Source organism: Phocoena sinus, chromosome 6 (assembly GCF_008692025.1).
Source record: "Phocoena sinus isolate mPhoSin1 chromosome 6, mPhoSin1.pri, whole genome shotgun sequence".
Lineage (NCBI taxonomy): Eukaryota > Metazoa > Chordata > Mammalia > Artiodactyla > Phocoenidae > Phocoena > Phocoena sinus.
This window is the reverse complement of record NC_045768.1, coordinates 64,795,607-64,813,761: the sequence shown is the minus strand read 5'-3', so window position 1 is coordinate 64,813,761 and position 18,155 is coordinate 64,795,607. Positions and strand designations below refer to the sequence as shown.

General features: G+C 38.3%; 1 protein-coding gene across 8 annotated transcripts in view; it reads left to right on the top strand.

Moving 5' to 3' along the window:
* The window catches only part of FREM1 (FRAS1 related extracellular matrix 1), a 171,341-nt gene that overhangs the window by 81,006 nt on the left and 72,180 nt on the right, over positions 1–18,155 (top strand). For all 8 annotated transcript variants that reach the window (XR_004350496.1, XM_032635999.1, XM_032635997.1 and 5 more), the window contains 3 exons: positions 1,113–1,365; positions 11,060–11,239; positions 15,079–15,264. Coding sequence is in view for 7 of the 8 variants with exons in the window: in XM_032635999.1 (XP_032491890.1) it covers positions 1,113–1,365; positions 11,060–11,239; positions 15,079–15,264 (619 nt within the window). In the remaining variant the exon portion in view is untranslated. The remainder of the gene's footprint in view (positions 1–1,112; positions 1,366–11,059; positions 11,240–15,078; positions 15,265–18,155) is intronic.

Here is an 18,155-nt window from a genome sequence, read left to right as displayed (position 1 = left end):
CAAGAAGTTTTCCTGGAGGAATCCATATGTAACCTGAAGAAGGAGGTAGCCAAGCAAAGAGCTACGGGAGAACATACCAGGCAAGGGACAGACAGAAGATGCAAAGACGGGGCAAAGGCATGACATGTGTGGAACACAGTGTCTTGGGGGTAGAAATGGACAGGAGTGGCAAAGGAACCCCATAGCATGAGATGAAGCCGAAGACATCCTAGGAGAAGCTCTGGGAAGCCATTGAAGGTTCCCACAGTGTGATGACTTGATGAAAGCCACGTTTGAAAAAGATCACATAGGCTAAAGAGTGGGGCAAGGAAATGTAGGGGTGACGGTATTCACAGGCCAGACTTGATAAATAAATGTGCAGCACACACCGAGTTGTGGTCGTGAACTCAGAGGAGGACTGTCCTTCATTCCTGTTTAGAAGACATACTTTTTCACATTTCTACAAAATCTTTTAAAATTTGGACAGCCAGTGTGATCCAATGTTGCTTTTTTTCCCTTTCTACTTGGAAATTTATTTTCATGACAGTGAGAGAAAAATGTTTTATCAAGTTGAAAACTGGCATTGATTTAATGGCTGTGGGGTTTCAGATTTAACTCAAAATGTTTGAAATGCAGCTGCTGCTATTATAAGTCCAAAGAAACTTCCTGGGTGGCAGGAAGTTGAGAGTAGAGGAAAGCCTTGTAATCATCAAGTAATTTGAAATATAAATAACTTTGATGTGGTAAATGTAAATGCTCAGACCACAAGGACTAGATTTCCTGTAGAATATGGGTAAATTTAGCAAAGGAGGATAGGGGCTTGGGTGAAGGATGCTTTATATCACATTTATATTTTGTCTGTCTTGAAACAAACGAGAGCTTTGAGTCCCAAACCATAACCATACTCTCCCATTCCTACCTAAAATGTCTCTCATGTGGGTCATTTCTTGCAAGTTGGTTCATATGGGGAAAGTTAACAGATACAGATGGCTTGGCCAAATTCCATGGCTATTGTTTCACGTGTCTGGAAGATTGAAAATGCCTGTCATTCCAGTTATGAGCTATGAGTTACCAGTTGGGCAATTTGTCATTGCTCTTTTTTCTTGAAAACATGCATTTTTTTTCCTGCTTAGGTGTTGCCTGTAAATGATGAGCCACCGGTCCTAAAGGCAGACCTCATTCCCATGATGCACTGCTCAGAGGGCGAAGAGGTGGTCATTACCTCTGAATACATTTTTGCTACTGATGTGGACAGTGATGATATGAAACTGATGTTCATGATTGTTCGAGAACCTCAGCGTGGGACAGTGAGGAAAGCTGGGGTCACAGTGCGTCAGTTTTCTCAGGGAGATGTTATGGCAGGGGCTGTGACGTACAAACACACAGGTAAGTGACAGTACTGTGACTAGTCTGAGAGTGGGGATGCTGCAACATGACAGAGTCTTAGCCCACTCCTTGCTGTGGGCTCTGATAATCTAACAGTCTTAATGCTTGCTTCCATTAAAAGAGTGGCAGCCCATCTCCCATTTTCAAGTATGATCACCATATTCAGAAGTATTTCTTGATCTCAGTAATATAGTGAATTTCACAGAGTTGAGAAAGATCAAGTGTTATTGCTGCTCTGCTCCTGATGCTTCCACATAGACCGTCAATTCACCCTGGCTTGTCCTCATTCCTATTTTGGTCAATATGAAGAAGATTATTTGACCATCTCAGCTTCTGGCTCCCTAAATCATAACAGAAATGCCTGAAGTAGGCTCCCTAAGATAATTATCTTATTAACTGTAAAAGTTTCCTGATTATCAGCTAGCTCCTAAGAAGAAACCGGTCTGACCTTTGAGTTCTTGAAAAGCAAAGATCGTGTCTTACACTTTTGTGTAGCTTGTCCACAGCACATGACAGTGGTGGACATAGATGAGAGATACAGTAAATGCTAGTTTATTAGCACTGTAGTTACATTTCTGGCATTGCATTATATTGTTATCCGGATGGCATTTGTTCCTTATGTAAAATGTTCATGTAAAGAAGATGTGAATTCAACATCTGATGTCTGCGAGGCACAGTAGTAGGCACTGTGGCTTTACAAAGGAAGTATAACCCAAACCCTACTATGAAGGACTTTTGATTTAAAGGAGTAAGACAGACACATTATTCCCATGTAAAGATGACAGCGTGACACATCTGCCCGTTACCACATCACCACCCCTCCCACATCTGATTTCTGGGTTGGGGGCACTTCCTCAGTAATAATACATCTACTTCCTCTACCTAAGTTTTATCACACTCCATTACAATTTCACGTTTACTCATCCATATGCCTCTCTAACCTGGAAATTCCATGGGGGAAGTATGATTGGGTGTGGGAGGCCAGGTGAGTGATACAAGAAATAAGAGGTATCAGAATTCAAATCATTTTCTTATTTGAAGAGACAGAGAGAGAATACAAGCAGGGAGGTGGGAGGGAATTCAAGGAGGGGGATTGAGATAGCAAAGGATTCATTTGGACATGGGAGAAAACATTTTGAAATAATATTTTTATGTGTACTTTAAAAAACAGTGATTCATTGGGATACCAGGTCTTAATCACTCAACTAAACATCTTTTTTCTTTAAATGCTATCTCCTTATCTTCTTCTTTATGTTAAGTCTTAGGAAAGGTTTCATTGGCTCTTTCCTTGTCCTGAGGAGCTTAGCCCACTTGTTCGATGTCTCTCAATGTCTCTCAAGAGTTTACAGCTAGGTGCTTCTTTTTAATTTCCCCAGTAGTTCTCAGACTAGCAGAAAAGTGATCCAAAGACCAGTGATTGTTGATTTTTACATAATTTTAACATCTTTGGCAGGCTCACACAGCATAGATAAATTAGTGGTGAGATGAATCTGTCTTCTCTTCCTGCGCTTTGTTCCAGACGTTAAGCAACAGTTGTACATATGTATAACTCTCTTCTAGTGTGGTGGCCATAGAAGAGAGTGTTGACACATTTTTTTCATAAGACCTAGTGGGACACTGGGGCAAATCGTTTCAGATAGACTTTTTTGTTAATAAATTAACAGAGGGGCAGAGTCAAGATGGCATACTAGGAGGACGCTGAATTCGCGTCTCCTCACAACTAGGGCACCTACTAGGCACCAGTGGGACCACGGAAACCTAAGGGGATGGGAGGAACCCCCAGTGACTGGGTAGGACGCGAGGTATGGGGGAAGTGAAGGGGGAGAAGAAGTGGAGGCGGGATGGGACTGGAGCCCCTGCTGAAGGGTGGCTGGGGGAGGGGAAGGGATCCCATGCCTGAAGGGGAAAATTGGGGGACCATTGGGAGGGCAGAGGATCAAAAGGGAGCGTGGCCAGGTTTCCCCTGCCCACTTGGGCCCCCAGGAACCTGCTGAGATCCGGGGCCTGATCCTCTGCCCACCTGAGGCCCCCTCCAGCTGTGCAGGTCCTGAGGGACTGGGAGGGAGGGAAGGGGGAGCAAAAGTGGGATCGGCAGCCCTGAGGGGCAGCTGGGGGAGGGGAGGAGTTCTTACACCCAGTGGGACCCACCCACAGTTAGGGGTCCAGCGGCAATGTGGGAGACCCTGGGGGAGATGGTGGGGGAGGGGAATGGAGGAATGGAAGGGAATGGAGCCAGTGCTTTCCCTGTCCACTTAGGCACCGGGGAGCCTACTGGGCTCTTGGGCCTAATCCTCTGCCCTCAGAGCCTCCCTCCTGCTGCTCAGAGCCCAAGCCCCGCCTCTACACCCCCCACCCAGGGCCCCACCTCTGCACTCGGAGACCCCCTCAACGCGCTGGTTCTAAACTCCACCCACACACCCTGCCCCAGGGCCTTACCTCCAAACTCCAGAACTCCACACTCCAGAGGCCCTCCTTTTCATGTGCTGCCTCTCCCCTTCCGAGCAGGTCCTAAGCAGAGGCCCCGCCCCATGCCTGAATGTCTCCCTGCCTAGGCCCTGCCCCTAGGGCCTTTTCTGGCTACGTGGGCCCTGAGCCTAGGCCCCACCCCACACTCAAACGTCACCCACCCACCCACCCGCCTAGGTCCCACCCCCCCCAAACCACTCCCCTGCCTAAGTTCCACCCCCACCTAAACTCCACCCCCATAGCCAAGGCTTTTTTTCTCTTTTAGATTGGGGTTCTGTTTTACGATGTTGATTCATTGTTGTTGATTCTTTTATATTTTTATTTTTCCTAGTAAATCTTTTATTCTAATTTTATTTTATGCTTTATATTTTGTTATTGTTCTCTCCTTTTGGCTCGTTCCCCCCCACCTTTTTTTCTTTTTTCTGTTGTGGTTTTATTTTACCTTGTTGCAGGTGTTTCGATTATAGTTTTATTTTTCCTAATACATTTTTTATCATTCCAATTTTATTTCGTTTTTTATTCTTTGATATTGTACTGCTCCTTTTTTTTTTTTTTTTTTTTTTTTACTGTGCCATGAAGCTTGTGAGATTTTGGTTCCCAGGCCGGAGGTTGGGCCCGAGCTCCTGTGGTGGGAGCTCCGAGTACAAATTGCTGGACTAACAGAGAACCTCACACCCCAGGGAATATCAATCTGAGTGAGGCCTCCTGGAGGACCTCATCTGAGCACCAAGATCAAGCTCTATCTGCCTGCCTGCAAACTCCACTGCTGGACATCTCAGGCCAAACAACCAGTAAGACAGGAATAGAGCACCACCCATCAAAAAAAAAAAAAAAAAAAAAAAAAAAAGACAAAGAAGGAGACTACATAATGATCAAGGGATCAATCCAGGAAGAAGAAATAACAATTGTAAATATTTATGCACCCAACATAGGAGCACCTCAGTACCTTAGGCAAATGCTAACAGCCATAGAAGGGGAAATTGACAGTAACACAATCATAGTAGGGGACTTTAACACCTCACTTTCACCAGTGGACAGATCATCCAAAATGAAAATAAATAAGGAAGCACAAGCTTTAAATGACATTAAACAAGATGGACTTAATTGATATTTATAGGACATTCCATCCCCAAACAACAGAATACACTTTCTTCTCAAGTGCTCATGGAATGTTCTCCAGGATAGACCATATCTTGGGTCACAAATCAAGCCTTGGTAAATTTAAGAAAATTGAAATCCTATCAAGTATCTTTTCTGCCCACAGTGCTCTGAGACTAGATATCAATTATAGGAAAAAATCTGTAAATAATACAAATGCATGGAGGCTAAACAATACACTACTAAATAACCAAGAGACCACTGAAGAATTCAAAGAGGAAATCAAAAAATACCTAGAAAAAATGACAATGAAAACACGAAGACCCAAAACCTATGGGATACAGCAAAAGCAGTTCTAAGAGGGAAGTTTATAGCAAAAAAATCCTACCTCAAGGAACAAGAAACATTTCAAATAAACCACCTAACCTTACACCTAAAGCAAATAGAGGAAGAAGAACAAAAAACTCCCCAAAGTTAGCACAAGGAAAGAAATCATAAAGATCAGATCAGAAATAAATGAAAAAGAAATGAAGGAAACAATATCAAACATCAATAAAACTAAAAGCTGGTTCTTTGAGAAGATAAACAAAATTGATAAACCACTCACTAGACTCATCAAGAAAAAAAGGGAGAGGACTCAAATCAATAGAATTAGAAATGAAAAAGGAGAAGTGACAACTGACACTGCAGAAATACAGAAGAATCATGAGAGATTACTACAGGCAGCTATATGCCAATAAAATGGACAACCTGGAAGAAATGGACAAATTCATAGAAAAGCACAACCTTCCGAGACTGAACCAGGAAGAAATAGAAAATATAAACAGACCAGTCACAAGCACTGAATTTGAAACTGTGATTAAAAATCTTCCAAAAAACAAAAGCCCAGGACCAGGTGGCTTCACAGGCGATTTTTATCAAACATTTACAGAAGAGCTGACACCTATCCTTCTCAAACTCTTCTAAAGTATAGCAGAGGGAGGAACACTCCTAAACTCATTCTATGAGGCCACCATCACTCTGATACCAAAACCAGACAAAGATGTCACAAAGGAAACTACAGGCCAATATCACTGATGAACACAGATGCAAAAATCCTCAACAAAATACTAGCAAACAGAATCCAGCAGCACATTAAAAGGATCGTACACCATGATCGAGTGGAGTTTATCCCAGGAATGCAAGGATTCTTCATTATACACAAATCAATCAATGTGATACACCACATTAACAAATTGAAGGATAAAAGCCATATGATAATCCCAATACATGCATAAAAAGCTTTTGACAAAATTCAACACCCATTTATGATAAAAACTCTCCAGAAAGTAGTCATAGAGGGAACTACCTCAACATAATAAAGGCCATATATGACAGACCCATAGCCAACATCGTTCTCAGTGGTGAAAAACTGAAAAGATTTCCACTAAGATCAGGAACAAGACAAGGTTGTGCACTCTCACAACTATTATTCAACATAGTTTTGGTCACAGCAATAGAGAAGAAAAAGAAATAGAAGGAATCCAAATCGGAAAGGAAGAAGTAAAACTGTCACTGTTTGCAAATGACATGATACTATACATAGAGAATCCTAAAGATGCTACTAGAAAACTACTAGAGCTAATCAATGAATTTGGTAAAGTAGCAGGATACAAAATTAATGCACAGAAATCTCTTGCATTCCTATAAATTAATGATGAAAAATCTGAAAGAGAAATTAAGGACACTCCCATTGACCATTACAACAAAAAGAATAAAATACCTAGGAATAAACCTACCTAAGGAGAGAGAAGACCTGTATGCAGAAAACTATCAAACACTGATTAAAGAAATTAAAGATGATACAAACAGTGGAGAGATATACCATATTCTTGGATTGGAAGAATCAACATTGTGAAAATGACTCTATTACCCAAAGCAATCTACAGGATCAGTGCAATCCCTTTCAAACTACCAATGACATTTTTCACAGAACTAGAACAAAAATTTCACAATTTGTATGGAAACACAAAAGACCCCGAATAGCCAAAGCAATCTTGAGAAAGAAAAACGGAGCTGGAGGAATCAGTCTTCCTGACTTCAGACTGTACTGCAAAGCTACAGTAATCAAGACAGTATGGTACTGGCACAAAAACAGAAATATAGATCAATGGAATAGGATAGAAAGCCCAGAGATAAACCCACGCACCTATGGTCAACTAATCTATGACCAAGGAGGCAAGGATATACAATGGAGAAAAGACAGTCTCTTCAATAAGTGGTGCTGGGAAAACTGGACAACTACATGTAAAAGAATGAAATTAGAACATTCCCTAACACCATACACAAAAATAAAGTCAAAATGGATTAGAGACCTAAATGTAAGACCGGACACTATAAAACTTTTAGAGGAAAACAGGCAGAACACTCTATGACATAAATCACAGCAAGATCCTGTTTGACCCACCTCCTAGAGAAATGGAAATAAAAACAAAAAACAAATGGGACCTAATGAAACTTGAAAGCTTTTGCACACCAAAGGAAACCATAAACAAGACGAAAAGACAACCCTCAGAATGGGAGAAAATATTTGCAAACGAATCAACAAAGGATTAATCTCCAAAATATATAAATAGCTCATGCAGCTCAATATTAAAGAAACAAACAACCCAATCCAAAAATGGGCAGAAGACCTAAATAGACATTTCTGCAAAGAAGACATACAGATGGCCAAGAAGCACATGAAAAGCTGCTCAACATCACTAATTATTAGAGAAATGCAAATCAAAACTGCAATGAGGTATCACCTCACACCAGTCAGAATGGCCATTATCAAAAAATTTATAAACAATAAATGGTGGAGAGGGTGTGGAGAAAGGGGAACCCTCTTGCACTGTTGGTGGGAATGTAAATTGATACAGCCATGGAGAACAGTATGGAGGTTCCTTAAGAAACTAAAAACAGAACTACCATATGACCCAGCAATACCACTACTGGGCATATACCCTGAGAAAACCATAATTCAAAAAGAGTCATGTACCAAAATGTTCATTGCAGCACTATTTACAATAGCCAGCACATGGAAGCAACCTAAGTGTCCACTGACAGATAAATGGATAAAGAAAATGTGGCACATATATATGATGGAATATTACTCAGCCATAAAAAGAAATGAAATTGAGTTATTTGTGGTGAGTGAATGGACCTAGAGTCTGTCATACAGTGAAGTAAGTCAGAAAGAAAAAAGCAAATACCGTATGCTAACACATATATATGGAATCAAAAAAAAAAAAAGTTCAGAGGAACCTAGGGCAGGACAGGAATAAAGACGCAGATGTAGAGAATGAACTTGAGGACATGGGGAGGGAGAAGGGTAAGCTGGGACGAAGTGAGAGAGTAGCACTGATATACACACATTACCAAATACATAGCTAGTGAGCAGCAACTGCATGGCACAGGGAGATCAGCTCAGTGCTTTGCGGTCACCTAGAGGGGTGGGATAAGGAGGTTGGGAGGGAGACATAAGAGGGAGGGGATATACGTATGCATATAGCTGATTCACTGTGTTGTACAGCAGAAACTGACACAACATTATAAAGCAATTATACTCCAATAAAGATGTTAAAATAAATTAATTAATTAACAGAAATACTGTATTCAAAAAGGTGTTTTGTTATTTGAATATTATGTTTTCTTGTAATGTTCACTCAGTTACTCAGTTGGTAGTAATTTACTGCTCTTCTAGGATGAGTAAAGAGAACTTCAGTACTCTAGGATCTAAAGTTTCAGTGGCCCCGCTCTTTCCTCCATACGTTGGTTATAAAGATTACCAGAGAACAATTGTGTCACCATTATTTTACTTCATCGATTGATTTATTTTATCTTATTTCTACGATTATGAAAACAGTACACGCTCATTGCAGAGAACATGAAAAAATATAACGAAGTTTTGAAAAAATTACCTTATTTACCTTTCAAAGAGAATCACTGTTAACATTTCAGTGTTACAGTATTTTCTTTTTTATAATCATAATTTTTAACATAGTTGCAATCTTGTTATGTGTGCAGTTTTGTAGATTCCTTTATTCATTTAGATAATCACCTAAAAATGTTTATTAAAATATTTAGTAAATTTTATATAATTATTGTAAACATGTTTTACTAATTGAATAATATTTTATGATATAAAATTACATTATTAATTTTCTATTCTCCAAACATTATATATGAGGTCATTAAAAATTTTTTTTTCAAATAGCAGTACAGTTAACTATTTTAAGTATAAATTATATCTTTAGACTGTATTTCATTTCAAGGTAAAGAATTCTTCCACCAATGCTGTAGCCTTTTTAGTGGTTTAACCCTCAGCCAAATTTTCTAGCTCTTTCTGTAAATGTATCCTATGCTTCCATTACATTGAAATTACAGTTATTGAATGTACTATGTTTGCTTTTTTGATTAAGCTGTTTTCATTTCCTAGATTTTTCTACTTCTCTTCTGGCTCCCTCTCCCTACACGCCCTCTCTCCTCATCTCCCAATTCTCTGCCTTATCTGCCTTATAAACTACTCATCCTTTAATGCTCAGTACAAAGCCAGCAAGGCCATCTGAAAAGACTTCTCTGACTTTCTCTGGTGTGTGTGCCTTGCCCCCTATGCCATCATCAGCCAATATTCTCATCCTCATTCACCCTCAGCACCTGGTACATAATCAGGCTGAGATAGATGAATTTTCCATTTAATAGGTAAAAAATGGCTTAATAGTAGCAATTTCATATGGTTCCACTTAATACATACACATATCTGTGATGTTCTAACTGAACTGCATTTCTTTCTCTACCATTAGACTGTGTCAGCTCCTGACACATAGTAGGTCTTTGGACATTTGACATTCTTTTGAACTGTCTTTTGACGTTTTCAACACGTCTGCCTTTTTCTCTGCTGAGGCAGCCAGAACACTAATTTTCATATAACAGGCATTAAGTATATATTTATCAAGTGAATGATGAATAAACAAACTTTATGCCAGTTTGTTTTTTATAATTATGAATAGATGAGACGTGTCTTTTTTTTTAAATTTTCCTGAAGTTGAAGGCAGATTGTTTAGTTTTAGTTCTCTCAATTTCACTGTTTTTAAAAAATAAATCCAGTTATCTCATCCTTTAATCATTTCGTTGCTTAATAATATCATCTCGAGCTTTTCCTTGTCATTTTTTTCAAACAGGTAGAATAATGCCAAACACAATGCTCTGTAGATTTAACCAATGTGTCTTGTGAAAAGAGAAGACATCCCTGATCTTTCGTGTCTTAGACTCATCAGAACTTCACACATAATTGCTTCCCTCTTGGCACTTTCAGAGTGATGCCTGAGAATTATCAAAAGCATATCTGCAGAACTTTCCTGTCCCCTGGACAGCAAGCATTCCCACCTCTGTGCTGTTAGTTAGTAATCCAAGAGCAGATTGTTCTGTTTACTGGTAAACTATCTAGTCCTGACGTTTTCTTCCTTCTTCCTCTCCTTGCCTAAGTTGGGGCCATTTTGAATCCCATAGCTGTAAGCTCTAAAGAGTAAACAGAAAATGAAAATAAATGCCACTTCTTTTCCAGGTGCTGTTGCTATTTTGCTAACATCTTGGCTATTATGTAATGAGGAAAATACTGAAACAAATCACAAAAATGTGGATTATATTTGTATTTCACCTATTCTGCTTCTTCTGTAGTGAATGGTTGTTCATTTAAGGTGGTTAATGCAAATGGGAAGACAATTACCAGAGGGAAAAGGGTGCCTTCTGTTTTCCCTGAGGTTGGTCCTAATACTAATAATTATGAGAGAAGAGTAAAGCCATCACGAGTCAAGCTTCATGTCTATCCCTTATTCATTTATGAACTGTCAGACCCTTGTTAGTCCTGTTTTGCCCCTCCATCTGGTGATAGATGGCTGGCAGGGATTTCACCAGAGGCAACAGATGGGCAAGCATTTTTGTGTTATTTTTATGACTCTATTTAATTGCATAGATAAAATTGAGTTGTACCTTTTAACCACGTAAGTTCCTTCCCTTGCCATTTTATGCTTGTAGAGCAAGTGTGAGTGGGTTTCCTCTTGGTATTCTGTGTTTTTAAAAGTCAGGCTTAAACTCTAGTTGTGTCTTCCAGGTGGTGAGATTGGCCTGGTGCCTTGTTTTGACACCATAACGTTGGTAGTTTCGGACACAGAAGCTGGCCCTTTTGTGAATGGACCTCATCCATCTGTTCCTCGTCGTGAGTCCTTTCCAGTGTATGATCTCAACATCACAGTGTATCCGGTGGACAACCAATCACCTTCAATTGCAATAGGTGACAATTTTTTCTTTTAAAGTTCTATTATTTCACCTAGTGTCATACCCATGGTCCAGTGAAGTGATGCACTTTACATATAGTCAAAATAGAAAACCATAATACAGAATTGCTTCCAATAATTGCCTCAATACCAATTTGTGGAAACCCCCTGATCTATGAAAGATTACAGGGCAAAAGAGTTTACTTGTTTAAAAATTTAGATAAATCTGAGGGACCTTCAAGATGGTGGAGGAGTAAGACATGGAGATCACCTTCCTCCCCACAAATACTTTGGGAATACATCTACATGTGGAACAACTCCTATAGAAAACCTACTGAATGCTGGCAGAAGAACGCAGACTTCCCAAAAGATGCCCTCAGGCGACCTACACGCAGAGGCGGGGCCAAATCCAAAGCTGAACCCCAGGAGCTGTGCGAACAAAGAAGAGAAAGGGAAATCTCTCCCAGCAGCCTCAGGAGCAGCAGATTAAATCTCCACAACCAACTTGATGTACCCTGCATCTGTGGAATACCTGAACAGACAACAGATCATCCCAAAATTGAGGCAGTGGATGTTGTGAGCAACTGTAGACTTGGGGTTTGCTTTCTGCATCTAATTTGTTTCTGGTTTTATGTTTATCTTAGTTAAGTATTTAGAGCTTATTATCATTGGTAGATTTGTTTATTGATTTGGTTGCTCTTTCCCTCTTATATATATACACACATATATTTTTTTTTTTCCTTTTTCTCTTTTTGTGAGTGTATGCTTCTTTCTGTGATTTTGTCTCTATAGCTTTTGTCTCTATAGCTTTGCTTTTACCATTTGTCCTAGGGTCTGTCTGTCTGTTTTTTTTTTGTTTTTTTGTTTTTTTTTTTGCATAGTTTTTAGCACTTGTTATCATTGGTGGATTTGTTTTGAGATTTGGGTGCTCTCTTCTTTCTTTTTATTACTTTTTTAATTTGTAATAATATAATATTTTTTATTTTATTATTTTCTTTCTTTCTTTCTTTCTTTTTTTTTTTTTTTGGTCCCTTTTCTTCTGAGCCGTGTGGCTGACAGGGTCTTGGTGCTCCAGCCAGGTGTCAGGCCTGAGCCTCTGAGGTGGGAGAGCTGAGTTCAGGACATTGGTCCACCAGAGACCTCCTGGCTCCATGTACTATCAAATGGTGAAAGCCCTCCCAAACATCTCCATCTCAATGCTAAGACCTAGTTCCACTCAACACCAGCAAGCTACAGTGCTGGATACACCATGCCAAACAACTAGCAAGACAGGAACACAACCCCACCCATTAGCAGAGGGGCTGCCTAACATCATAATAAGGTCACAGACACCCAAAAACACACCACCGGATGCGGTCCTGCCCACCAGAAAGACAAGATCCACTATCATCCACCAGAACACAGGCACCAGTCCTCTCCACCAGGAAGCCTACACAACCCACTGAACCAACCTTAGCCACCAGGAGCAGACACCAAAAGCAACGGGAATTACGAACCTGCAGCCTGCGAAAAGGAGACCCCAAACAAAATAAGTTAAGTAAAAAGAGGAGACAGAGAACACACAGCAGATGAAGGAGCAAGGTAAAAACCCACCAGACCAAACAAATGAGGAAGAAATAGGCAATCTACCTGAAAAAGAATTCAGAATAATGATAGTAAAGATATCCAAAATCTAGGAAATAGAATGGAGAAAATACAAGAAACGTTTCACAAGGACATAGAAGAACTAAAGAGCAAACAAACAATGATGAACAACACAATAAATGAAAGTAAAAATTCCCTGGAAGGAATCAATAGCAGAATAACTGAGGCATAAGAACAGATACGTGACCTGGAAGATAAAATAGTAGAAATAACTACTGCAGAACAGAATAAAGAAAAAAGAATGAAAAGAATTGAGGACAGTCTCAGAGACCTTGGGAAAACATTAAATGCACAAACATTCGAATTATAGGGGTCCCAGAAGAAGAAGAGAAAAAAAAAAGGGTCAGAAAATATTTGAGGAGATTATAGTAGAAAACTTCCCTAATATGGGAAAGGAAATAGTCAATCAAGTCCAGGAAGCACAGAGAGTCCCATACAGGATAAATCCAAGGAGAAACATGTCAAGAGACATATTAATCAAGCTATCAAAAATTAAATACAAAGAAAAAATATTAAAAGCATCAAGGGAAAAGCAACAAATAACATACAAGGGAATCCCTATAAGGTTAACAGCTGATCTTTCAGCAGAAACTCTGCAAGCCAGAACGGAGTAACAGGACATATGTAAAGTGATGAAAGAGAAAAATCTACAACCAAGATTACTCTACCCAGCAAGGATCTCATTCAGATTTGATGGAGAAATTAAAACCTTTAGAGACAAGCAAAAGCTAAGAGAATTCAGCACCACCAAACCAGCTTTACAACAAGTGCTAAAGGAACTTCTCTAGGCAGGAAGCACAAGAGAAGGAAAAGACGTACTATAACAAACCCAAAACAATTAAGAAAATGGCAATAGGAACATACATATCGATAATTACCTTAAATGTAAATGGGTTAAATGCTCCAACCAAAAGACATAGACTGGCTGAATGGATACAAAAACAAGTCCCATATAAATGCTGTCTACAAGAGACCCACTTCAGACCTAGGGACACATACAGACTGAAAGTGAGGGGATGGAAAAAGTTATTCTATGCAAATGGAAATCAAAAGAAAGCTGGTGTAGCAATTCTAATACCAGACAAAATAGATAGCTAGTGGGAAGCAGCTGCATAGCACAGGGAGATCAGCTCAGTGCTTTGTGACCACTTAGAGGGGTGCGATAGGGAGGGTGGGAGGGAGACACAGAGGGAGGGGATCCGGGTATATATGTATATGTATAGCTGATACACTTTGTTATAGCACAGAAACTAACACACCATTGTAAAGCAATTATACTCCAATAAAGATGTTAAAAAACTATTTAGATAAATCCGTGTGGAGAGAGAATGCAAGTGTGTGTGTGTGTGTGTGTGTGTGTGTATGTGTGTGTGTATCTGTGTCTGTGTGTGTGCACACACTTGGGAATGAAGACAACATTGCAATCCTCAGATATTCTGGTTTTATTTCACATGGGAAAATATCATTTGCCTGCTGGAGAGCCAATAATTTATTTTATCCATAATAATTTCTATTAGAATTGAATGAGTATATTACTGAGACCATTTATATATAGTTGACCTTATTTGCTTTTTAGAAAGTCATCTCTTCATAGGCATTGTGTATATGTTCTGTGTCTCAAAAAAAAATGCAGACATATGTATGAATGTTATTGTAATTTGCAAAGTATCTCCTAAGCAATGTTCTGGGGAGGAAGCATTATCCCTGCAGAATAATTAAGCACCAAGGCATGAAAAAATGTTCATTATGAGCAATTCATAATAGTTCTCAGGCAGTTAACGCTCTGACAAACAGAGGCAACAACTGATCTTGAAGAGTACATAAACCACATTTAGTGACTTATTAAAACATTTTGGCAATTCTTAGTTTCATTTGTCACTTCTATAGACACAAGGGAAATCAGAGTTCCTTGAGAGTGACTAAAGGGCTGTACTGAAGCATTTAGTATTTCTGTTGTCTTTCTATTATTGTCTGGCTTGCTTATACAAGAAAAAAATATAATTCCGTTAAGTCAAATTAAATTCCCCCCATTACCCCTGAATGTATTCACTGTAAGGAGAATTATGCCAAAGGAAATGAATATCTCCCATGGAAGTATATCTGCATGTAGGATGCTTCTATGAATTGGAATTTCAATCACTCCCTTTTGTTCTCACTATTTTGATTAGAGGATTTCATGCTAAGTCATAATTGTGTTATTATTTGTATGCAGGTACCATGTTCTTTGTAGATGAGGGTTTCTCAGCAGCCCTTACTGTTAACCATTTGTCTGCCACTGATGCCGACACTGCAGCAGATGACTTGGAATTTGTTTTGGTTGCTCCTCCCCAGTTCGGCTACCTTGAAAACACATTACCTTCTGCAGGTTTTGAAAAAAGCAATATGGGCATCAGCATAGGTAAGTCATGGGTTTGTGTCCAGCAATAATTAGCCTATGTTTGTGACTGATTGGTTAGATCATGTTTAATAACTGGGTTAGGACTTCAGAAATGTTCAAAGTACTGTATATACTCAAGGAATTATTATTATTACCAATGCTTTTGAGTATTATTGTTTTTTCTAATTTTTCATTTAAAATGTCCCCATGTATGGGAGTTTACTTCAAAATAAATGGAGATTTCACTTATGAAAAATATAAGAATAAATATTGAAGAAATAATGTTTTTAAAGGCCCTGATAGCAACACAGAATTCTGTGATAGAATAAATCTGGTGGGGCTCACTGGTCTCATTCTCACAGTTTTTTTTTAACACTTTTAAAAGATATGGGCAGAAAAAAATTAGGAAACATACCATGGGAATGTTGAAGGTAGTGACATTAATTTTGAAATCAAAATGCCTCTCAGATACTGAAATATCTCTGGTATTTCAGGCAAAAAGAAAACAACCAAAACAAAAACAGACACCAAAAACACAATTGTCCAAAGGCACCACTTTAGAGTTATTCTCTAAGCACCTTTTGGGGTATATCTATCTTAAATATGAGAGAATCTGGGTTTAAGATTAATTGCATTAATAGAGTGACTGAATGGATAGAAAAATAAAAGACCCAACTACATGCTGCCTACAAGAAACTCACTTTAGCTTCAAGGACATACATAGGCTTAAAATGAAGGGAAGGAAAAAGATATTCCATGCAAATGGAAACCAAAAGAGAGCAAGGGTAGATATACTTATAACAGACAAAAGAGACTTTAAGTCAAAACTGTAACAAGAGACAAAGAAGGTCATTACATAATGATAAAGTCTTAATTCATCAAGAGGATATAATAGCTGTAAATGTATATGCACACAACATTGGAGCACCGAAATACATGAAGCAAATACTAATAGATTTGAAGAGGATAATACACAACAATACAATAATAGTAGGGACCTCAGTACCCCAATTTCAGCAATGGATAGATCATCCAGATGGAAAATCAATAAGGAAACATTAGACTTGAACTATATGTTAGACCAAATGAACTTAACAGACATATACGTACATTCCATCCAACAAAAGCAGAATAAACATTCTTCTCAAGTGCACATGAAACATTCTCCAGGATAGATCATGTGATGAGTCAACAAACAAGTCTTAGCAATTTAAAAAGATTGAAATTGTACCAAGTATCTTTTTTGACCGCAATGGTATGAAATTAAAATCAATAACAGGAGGTAACTAGAAAATCCACAAATATGTGAAAATTAAGCAACACACTTCTGAACAACCAATGGGTCAAAGATTAAATTTAAAAAAGAAATTTAAAAATCTTAAATAAAAATGGAAACACAACACGCTAAAATATATGGGATGCAGCAAAAGCAGTGCTAAGAGGAAAATTTTATGGTGATAAATGCTACATTAAAAAAGTAAATCAACTAGAACTAGAAAAACAAAAACAAACTAAGCCCAGGTTTAGCAGAAAGAAGGTGATAACAAAGACCAGAGCAGAAACAGAGAACGGAAAAATAGAAGAGATTAATGAAACTGAATTGATTTTTTTAAAAGATAAATGAAATTGGCATACTTTTAGCTAGACTTAACAAGAAGAAAAGAAAACTCAAATAAAATCTGAAATGAAGGAGGAAACATTACAACTAATACAGAAATACAGAGGATCATAAGAGACTACTCTGAACAATTACACACCGACAAATTGGACAACATAGGAACATAAAACTTACCAAGTCTGGATCATGAAGAAATTAAAAATCTGAACAGACCAATAATCAGTAAATAGATTTAATCAGTAATCCAAAACCTCCCAAGTAAGAAAAGCCCAAGATCAGATGGCTTCACAGGTGATTTCTACCAAACATTTAAAGAAGAGTTAGCACTCATTTTTCTCAAACTCTTCCAAAAAAAAGGAAGAGGAGGGAACGCTTCCAAACTCATTTTACAAGGCTAGCATTACCCTGATACCGAAGACAGATAAAGATACTACAAGAAAAGAAAACTACAAATCAGTATCTTTGATGAATATAGATGCAAAACTTTTCCACAAAACAATAACAAACTGAATTCAACAGCACATTAAAAGGATCACACACCATGATCAAGTGGGATTTATATCTGTGATGCAAGGGTAGTTCAGCATATGCAAATCAATAAATGTGATACACCACATTGATAGAATGAAAGACAAAAATCCTATGATCATCTCTATAGGTGCAGAAACAAACATTTAACAAATTTCTACATCCTTTTAAGATTAAAAACTCTCAACAAATTGTGTATAGAAGGAACATACCTCAACATAATAAAGCCTGTATATGCAACACCACAGCTGGCATCATAGTCAACAGTGAAAGGTTGAAAATTTTCCCTCTAAGATAAGGAACAAGACAGAGGTGCCCACCCTCATCATGCCTATTCAGTATAGTACTGAAAGTCATAGCCAGAGCAATTAGGCAAGAAAAAGAAATAAAGGGTGTCAAATCAGAAAGGAAGAAGTAAAATGTTTCTGTTTGCTGATGATATGATATATAGAAATTCCTAAAGACTTCACCAAAAACTGTTAGAACTAATCAACAAATTCAATAAAGTTTCAGGGTACAAAATCAACATACAAACATCAGTTGTATTCCTATACATGAACAATAAGCTATCCGAAAAAGAAATAGAGAAAACAATCTCATTTATAATAGCATTAAAAACAATAATATATTTAGGAATAATTTTAACCAAGGAAGTGAAAGATTTATATGCCAAGAACCGTAAGACATAGAATTGATGTCTTGATGAAAGACACTGAAGAAGACACAAATGTAAAGACATCCCATGTTCATGGATTGAAAGAGTTAA